Genomic DNA, 8,794 nt, shown 5'->3' on the forward strand with positions numbered 1-8,794 from the left:
ACACAGTGGAAGTATGCTGTTTTTTGGAAGCTTAACCACTGTTTCACCATGTAAGTTCTGTGGCTATTTGTTGTGCTATCTTTTGTGTTTGTTTGTGCTGAAATGAGTAGAGTTGTCTTTTTATGTGGTAGTTTCTCAATAAGTTAAGTTCACAGTTTTCAACTTATTATGAGTTAGTGGTGTGCTTCTAGAAGAATTGATCATGTTGTTGATGGCTCACCATTTCCTTATGTTATTTGCTTATGTGGACTAACGTTACTTTAAAAGGGGTTAAACCTTGGATTATTAACAAAATTTTGTTTGGTTTGCTACTTGTTGACTTGGGAAGATGGATATTATGGTTACCAGAAAACTAATGAGGCTGCGGAGAGTATGTTGGATGACATCAATTTCAAATTCCCAGCTGAGGTATATTCTTCAAGTGGTAAAAGTATTGATCGAATAGAATAGAACTCTCGTCTCCCTCATTTGCACGTCCAACCAAGAAGAAAAAGTGATACGCTACTCCATCAGCAGTTAGGGTTAAAACGGGGCTCAGGGACCATATTGAGTTACAAACTTTCGATAGCCACGTCATGTAACCATTGGGATATCCAGCATGGCAAAAAATGGCCACATCACTGCCGCCGGAAAGGATTTTGGACGGAAAAAGGAGAAGGGATCAACTAGATGCATTTTTTTCAATCTCGAGGACATAAATAATACAATTGAAAAATTAGAGACTAAATCAATATATTTTGTAAATCTCAGAAACTACTTTGGATTTAACTCTATAAAAATGTTTCATTCATAGGCTCACATAATCCACACATATTTCGACCATTGATATTTCTTTTCCTTGTCAAATTCTATTCATTTTGCTAGCTATTTGACATTTTAACGAGTGTGTTTAATCATTCATATTTGTCATTTTCAAAAGATAGTGAAGTAGTGATGACGATTTTTTCATTCATCAAGCATTAATATATTATATTATATCATCTTTTATATATATATATATATATATATATATATATATATATATATATATATATATATATATTGTGAATCTGTTACATCGTATCGTTTTTTTTTTCAATAACAAAAAAATCTCATTCTTTACTGTATTTGAAACAAAAATATTTAAATTAATTTAAATATATTTAATTAAATTTTATTATTTTCTCTCAAAATCAATTTCGATAGATTAATTTAAAATTCTATTTTATTGAATTTCACTTAAAATTTAAAATGTATAAAATATTTTTATAGTCTAACTAATTTTTTTTAAAACTTTTTTCACTCATTTTCTCTTAATGTCTCCTATATTTCAACACACACTCTCTCTTTTTTCACCATCTTCATTTTCTTCTCTTTTCCTTTTTTCAACTCACTTAATATAATATATATATTTTTTTAAAAGACCTACTATGTATATCTAAAAAAATATCCACACGTATAGATTTTATGTATTTAACTTAGATTAATAACATCAAGCGTTTGTCAATGTTTGAACATTTCAAGTGAAGTTGTATCAATTATGACACAAACAAAAAATGGCATAATTTTGTTCTATTTAATAACATGAATTAGTTGTTTTAATTTATCATTTTACCATTAATAACCAGCTTTTTTAAAACTTTTTATGTCACTACTCATTAGACTACTCAATAAATTGGTTCTTGATAGTTCATATTTATTTTTTATTGTTGATTTGTCATTGAAATCAACCATGAAAAACTATTTGTTTTTTAATTAATAATAATGTTTAAAATTTAATATTTTTAGATTAATCTAATTTTTTTTAAATAAAGAGGTGAACAAATTTTAGTTAAAAAAATTAGTTTAAAATATAATTTTTTGATTATTTTATATAATTTAATAAATAAATATATTTATTATTTCAATATGCTATTATATTAATAAAGGATAAAATTATCTATTATAAAAATTTAATTCATTTGATAAACATTCTAAACACTACTGAAATTCAATCTAAATATTAGAATTCAATTCTATAATTTTAGAATTAATTCATTCTAAATACTAAAATTCAATTTAATTTTATATTATTAAAAATTTCTAAACAGATCGTTAGTATATCTACTCTTTTTTTTTTTTGAGATATTTTGTGAAAACAATCCTTATCTATTATTTTGGAATTTACCAATATTATTCCATCTAATTTTGTATAAAACATGAATCTACCCAACCTATCTTGTTCTAAAAACTACTTTACTATAAATTTCAGAAACTTCTTTCTTGTTTTAGTGTATGTGTTGGAGAAATTGCATTGGATGTTGGAAATCAAATCTTAGAAGACATGAATATGTAGATTGAAGAAAACTCCACATGTTATAATATCTCCTTCTTAGACAACCTCATGATAAAAAATTTCAGTTTCTAATAATTTTACTATTTAGCAAAATTGGCCACTATTAGTAACCAATTTCTTTCGTCACTAAAATTGATCGCTGATTGTAATTTAGCGACCGATTTAGCGATCAACGTTTTTCTAGTCCTGGAAATTCTATATCGGTCGCTAAATCAGTCGCTATTAACAACCAATTTTTTCGGTCACTAAAATTAGTCGGAGTAAAATATACTTTTTATCCCCAAAGTTCGGCGAAAGTTTCAAAAATATTCCTAAATTTTATTTTATTTTAATTTTGTCCCAAAAGTTTTCGATTTGCATTAAATATACCCCCGACGGATAAATTCTCAAAAAATTTAAGACCAATCTAATAATAATGCATGAAAAGGATGCTTGATTTGCTTGTGTTAAGGATTGTTCTTATGAAATTATTGTTGAATTGGTCTTAAACTTTTTGAAAAATTAGCCGTCAAGGGTGTATTTGATGCAAATCGAAAACTTTTGGGACAAAATTGAAACAAAATAAAACTTAGGGGTATTTTTGAAACTTTTGTCAAACTTCAGGGACAAAAAGTATACTTTACCCCGACCGATTTTAGTGACCGAAAAAATTGGTTGCTAATAGCAACTGATTTAGCGACCGATATAGGATTTCAAGGACCAAAAAAATGTTGATCGCTAAATCGGTCGCTAAATTACAATCAGCGACTAATTTTAGTGACCAATTTAGCGATCGATAAGGCTTTTATACAAGTAACATAAAGTTGGTCACTAAAATCGGTCACTATTTTTTAACTTAGCAACCGAATTAGCAACTGAAATAAGAAAGTAACGCTTAGGTAGGATTGTTGGTCACAAAATCGGTCGCTATTTTTTAATTTAGTGACCAATTTTGTAACTAACAGAAAAATAAACTAAAAAAATTGATCACTAACTCAATCACTAAGTTGGTAGTCGCTAAATCGGTTGCTAATCATTAAGATAGCGACCGATTTAGAGACCGCAGTATAATAACGTTATAACTAATCAGTAGCTAAATCGGTAACTAATTTAAAATATTTACTGAAATACTCATCATTAACCCTAACTCACCCTCACCAGTCACCATTTTTACCTTCTCAAACAGTTACTGAGCTACACTTCTCCCCCCTTAAACAGTCGTTGTCTTCTCCTCCAATCTCGATGCCGTCGCCATCGTCTTCTAGACTCGCAGCCGTCATCGTCATCTTCTCCAGCTTCAGCGCTGTCGCCGTTGTCTTCTGAACTCAACATCTCGCGGTGCTTTCTCTCGCTTTTACAACAGCAAAGGTAGGGTTCTCAGCAAAGAGGAGCAGGCCAAAGAGAACGTCTACATCAAGGTATCTCTCCCCTTCCCTTTCCCTTTCTCTTTCTCCTTCTTCGAAGCTCGATTCCGATATTTTTTTTTGTGTGCAGAAATGGGAGGGAGAGAGGTTGGAGAAACAGAAGCAGCAAGTTGAGAAGGAAAAGGCAGAGATGGACAAAAACCGCTTATGACAAGGTATTTGATTTTTATTCTTGTCATCAGTGTTTTAGGGTTTGGATTTCCCTATTCTAATGTCTAAACATCAACCCTGTATTTTCATGATTGGATAAATTTCTTCTCACTGAATTCATAATTTAGGGTTTAAATCTATAAATTAAGACATTGGCCTCTGAAAAACGTTTTAGATCTTACAATTAAATCAAGCATTATATGGTTTGCGTTCCAATTCATGAATCTTCGGTCGAAAAGTTCAATGACTGTTGGTATATCAGATTCAACACTCAAATATCTGGATTCTTTTCAAATGTTTTCCTGATTTTCCTTGTTTTTCTACAGTTTGAATACTTGAAGATCTTGTCCATGTCGATGCAATGTGGTTTGTCCATAAGAGTGAACTCGTTTCGTTGCCCTTTTTGTACTTCATCTAATCATAACTTTTGTCTTGGTATATTTAGAGACAATAAGTTTCTACTTAATATATGTCACTATCTTGTGCCATAGTTTACTTAAAAAAAATTATGTTTATTCCCTCTTCACTTTTTTATTTTGTATATCTCTTTTCACCATATTGCATCTCCTAACTTGATAGTACATCTAACACAAACTTGGTTTGCTAAAGATAAATATTTTGGATCTAATCTTTGCTATTCAATCAGGCTTTTTTTCACAATTTAGTTCCACTTCTCTATTTCAGGTTCAATCTTTCTTTTCAAGAAAGCATTGATGACAATGATGATTCTGATGAAGGAAAAGATGAAGATGGAAGGTCCTATTTTTCTGAAATAGAAAGAAGTGCTAGTATTTTAGACAAGGAACTTGCTGCTAGTGGGTTTACTAAAAAGGATAAAGAAGATATTCAGATGGTATAATGATTTTCTTGTTCTATATAGGAAGGGGAAATTATGGAAGCATTTTCTTTAAAGAGTAAAGTATCGTTTTTGTTCCCAACGTTTGGGGTAAGTCCTATTTGTGTCCCTAACGTTTAAATCATCCTATTTGTATCCTTAACGTTTATAAAAGTGATTCAATGTTATCCTACTATGAATTATACTAACAAATCAGATTATATTTTTTAATTATTCTCACTTGAATGTATTCATTCTCAATTAGGTCTCACTTGGATGTGTTCGATTTTAATATTATACCCACTATTTGTGTTTAGATTCAATTATGTCCCTAGAAAAGTGAATTATGTAAATGTTGTAGGAATTAGTTTCAACATTTGATGAGCTATTTTTCGGAGTAGATCGTCGATTCTATCCCAGACATTTGTATTCTAACTTTAAGAAGAGATTTTTAAAACTCAAACTAAAGTGCTCATGATGTGTAATTGACGGCAGGATAACATTGAATCGCTTTTACAAACGTTAGGGATACAAATAGGACGATTTAAACGTTAGGGACACAAATAGGATTTACCCCAAACGTTGGGGACAAAAACGATACTTTACTCTTCTTTAAATGAAAAATGCAAGATGTTTTCCCTCTTTATTTTTCATTTGTGAAATTGCTTCCATACTAGTGGATTGGCTTTTCCTATTTTATTTATACGCATGAGTGTCAATTTGTCATGCTTTTGATTGTTCCTCAATGCTCTTCAAATTTATGTGCAATTCATTGAAGGTGGAGCAGAGGCTGAAACAAACTCAAATAGTGAAGTTGACTCAGTGGAAGACCTGAATGAATCAATCCTTCTTCAGGTATATAAAAAGGATAATTTTGACATAATAGATGGTGAAAAGTAGATATGTGTGAACTTCTCAGTATGCTAACTATATTTTGGAAATTAAATTTGAATAATGAATACATCTAATATTTAGTACAGAGACAGTCGAGCAGCTTGCTTGTGTTTTTCCTGCTCATCTCAGTTGTTCATTTCTGTGTTTTTCAATGTTGATATAAGATTGTTGCTTTATTCGTACAAAGTGACACCATGCTTTGGTTAAATAACCATGATGAAGAACATGAAAACAAAGAAAAAGATGAGAGTTGTGAAGCTGCTGAAAGCGGTGCATCTGAAAGGGAAGATGCAACTGACGAGGTAATGGTTAGCTTCTGGTTTTTTTTTCTTCTGCAAAAAACCCTTAAATATACCGAGTTATTATAAAACTTAAATTTGTAATATATCTCTTTGTTAGTTAGCTCCATATTTATCTAGAAGTTAGTTTAGTTAGTGGCAAGAATAGAAGATTGAGATCTCTCTTTGCACATAGAAGAATCTTGAAGCTTTTTCTCTGTTTTCTATTCTCTCCTCACACATCAGTTCTGTTTTAATTTAGTAATTTATGTATTTGGTATTTAGTAATTTTGTGTCTTGCATGTCATTTTTTAATAATAGAATTAATAACAGCTACACTCAAAGGATATCAAAGAATTCACGTATGTACAAACTATTAATTGTATTCTTTGTAATTATAGTTAATTAGTGGAACTGTTTCATATATTTTCCTTTCCTTTTTAGGATGTTCCAAATTCAGCAGATCCTTTCATGAATATGGCCACAGCACAAATTAAAGCAATGCTGGTTGATAGATATAGGCGTTCAACTTATGCAACAAGAGCAAAGGACAGGATTCAAGAACTATCTACTAATGTAACCGATTTTACTTATGTTGTTCTGTTTTATTTTCGTATTTTGATCATAATTATGTATGATGATGATGATATTGTTAATTGCAGGAAGGGCTTGAAAATGAGAGACAAAATGGAAGTCAAGCAACTTGGTGGAAGCAACTGAGGACATTGACAAAGAGATCATTTGTGAACATGTGTAAAGATGTTGGTTACTACTGGTTGAGGATCATAATCTACATCATAGTTTCAATATGTGTTGGAACTATCTATTTTGATATTGGCTATAGCTATACCTCAATCCTAGCTCGTGTTGCTTGTGGTGCATTTATCTCAGGCTTCATGACATTCATGTCAATTGGAGGCTTTCCATCATTCATTGAAGAAATGAAGGTATCATCAAGAAAAAGTAATATAAAAACATCACTACATGTTTAATTTGTTACTTCAAATTGCAACAGTTAAGTTGATCATTTAAAATAAAATTATTTATGAAATATAATTTTATGGACAAAATTGATAGTTTTGAAAATTTCAATAACTAATAAAAAAGAAAGAAAGAAAAAGCAGATTTGCCATTTAGAGTTAAATTTGATCTCTTACTCTAAAATAGGTTTTCTCCATCATTTTTCTGTCTTCTGGTTTTTAATTCTGTCCTTTTAGAAAGCTTTAATTTCTGAATCTTAGATTATTATTAATAACTATTTGCAGTTGGGGTATTATTACTTCTAAATTCAAGGATAAAACTACAAGACAGTGCAGAAGGAGGTGAGGTTTGTTTTGTTTATTTGAATTTTGAATTATGATCATGGCTTATTTAAGATGGTTTTGTTTTGATGATTCTTGTTTTATTTGTTGTTTTTCTTTTTTCTCAATCTGATGATGCTTATTTAAACTTATAAATTAACCAGATGGTTCACTTACTTGAATTCTGACAACTTATTTATTAAGTGAATGGTAAAAAAATAGAATTTGTTTGGCGAGAAGCACAACTGTCACTTTTAAATCTTGAAGGACTATTTTGTTCTCGCAAAATTTTAATTAGGAATAAGATTTAAGTTTATTATTTATTGTTTAATTTTTTCCCCCTTTTGGCCTTTTCTTTCTTTTCTCTGTTTCTGCAGGAATTTAGAAAATAATAGACTAGAAGGTCCATTACCACAGACATTGAACAAGCCTACTTTAGAGATCAGGTACATAATTTATTAATCTTAATGCAGTTTTCTCCTTAATTAAAACACAAAATGTTGTCAAAACAAGCATGGTTGTTAGATTGTTGGGCTAATTAAACTCGTGAGAATCAACATTTTTGTCAGAGGACATCGTTATCCAGTGGAAGAGAATTTGTTACCTTACATTTACATATTTGTGTCATTAAAACATTAATTTCTGCAACTTGATGCAGGAGCTAATGCAGTGCTTTTTTATGCTTCAAAGTATCATGACATCAAAACAATTGTCAACCTCTCAGGGCGATACGATATGAATGGAGCCCTTGAAGAACGCTTTTTTTTTTTTTATAACTAATGAGCTTTCCACTCTTCAAAAGGCTTCAAAAGGGGTTTAACTAAGGGGTTTTAACTAGTGAATATTTCTATGTAGACATTATGAATATTTTTTGTATTTATTTAAAAAATTAATCTATGTTTGATTTTTTTTATATTTTGTGAAAATATAATTATTTATGAAAATTAAGTTTTAATAGTGGTAAATGTGAAATTAGTAAAAATCTATAATTATAAAATCAAGAATAACAACCGATTTAGATTTTTAGTTCAGGAATTAGCAACCAATTTAGTGATCGATTTTAGATTTTCAAATCAGGTATTAGCGACCGATTTCATGGCAACTGATTTAGTGATGGAAAAGTTGGTCGCCATTTAGGGATCGATTTATTCAGCAACCAATTTAGCGACGAAAAATTTAGTTATCATTTAGCGACCGATACCCTTTGGTGAGGGTTTGGTGACCTTATTCAAAAGTCGGTCACTAAAATCGGTCGCTAATGGTTAGCCGCTAATGATTAGCGACCGAAGTTAGTCGCTATTTTCTAATTAGCGACCAAGGTTTTAGAGACCACTAGAATCAGTCGCTATTCCAGTAATTTTTTTATAGTATTTGCTTTAGCTTATTACTTAGTGTCTCATTAATTGACAAAGTTTAATAGTTAATGAAAAATTTCTTAGCGTGTGACTTTTTAGTTTAGCAGAGAATCTTGCTGATCGTATGAATGTTACTTTTTTAGCTTCATTAATAGTATTATGAGTAAAGTATCGTTTTTGTCCCCAACGTTTTGGGTAAATCTTATTTGTGTCCCTAACGTTTAAATCGTCCTATTTGTATCTCTAACGTTTGTAAAAGTGATT

At 30.3% G+C, this 8,794-nt stretch overlaps 1 protein-coding gene across 6 annotated transcripts; it reads left to right on the forward strand.

Moving 5' to 3' along the window:
- The first annotated feature begins 3,452 nt into the window (after positions 1 to 3,452).
- Positions 3,453 to 8,150, forward strand: LOC112786794 (ABC transporter G family member 15). Of its 6 annotated transcripts, none has more exons than XM_072230826.1 (10): positions 3,453 to 3,711; positions 3,788 to 3,872; positions 4,552 to 4,813; positions 5,481 to 5,557; positions 5,761 to 5,898; positions 6,319 to 6,450; positions 6,537 to 6,821; positions 7,140 to 7,196; positions 7,553 to 7,621; positions 7,834 to 8,150. In XM_072230826.1, the coding sequence occupies exons 5-8, from the start codon at positions 5,791 to 5,793 to the stop codon at positions 7,158 to 7,160; spliced, it is 546 nt and encodes a 181-aa protein (XP_072086927.1). In that variant the 5' UTR covers positions 3,453 to 3,711; positions 3,788 to 3,872; positions 4,552 to 4,813; positions 5,481 to 5,557; positions 5,761 to 5,790; the 3' UTR covers positions 7,161 to 7,196; positions 7,553 to 7,621; positions 7,834 to 8,150. The 6 variants fall into 6 exon arrangements, with proteins under 6 accessions (XP_072086927.1, XP_072086925.1, XP_072086928.1 ...); XM_072230824.1 differs by having other exon boundaries at positions 5,784 to 5,898; XM_072230827.1 differs by having other exon boundaries at positions 4,552 to 4,720; positions 7,140 to 7,201.
- Positions 8,151 to 8,794: the final 644 nt, after the last annotated feature.

Source organism: Arachis hypogaea, chromosome 20 (assembly GCF_003086295.3).
Source record: "Arachis hypogaea cultivar Tifrunner chromosome 20, arahy.Tifrunner.gnm2.J5K5, whole genome shotgun sequence".
NCBI lineage: Eukaryota > Viridiplantae > Streptophyta > Magnoliopsida > Fabales > Fabaceae > Arachis > Arachis hypogaea.

Excerpts from the sequence above, each read along its gene's own strand:
- LOC112786794 (XM_072230824.1), top strand. The coding sequence starts at position 5,538 with ATGAATCAATCCTTCTTCAG. Across the intron at positions 5,558-5,783 it reads ATGAATCAATCCTTCTTCAG|TGACACCATGCTTTGGTTAA; the intron begins GTATATAAAAAG and ends ATTCGTACAAAG. Across the intron at positions 6,451-6,536 it reads TTCAAGAACTATCTACTAAT|GAAGGGCTTGAAAATGAGAG; the intron begins GTAACCGATTTT and ends TGTTAATTGCAG.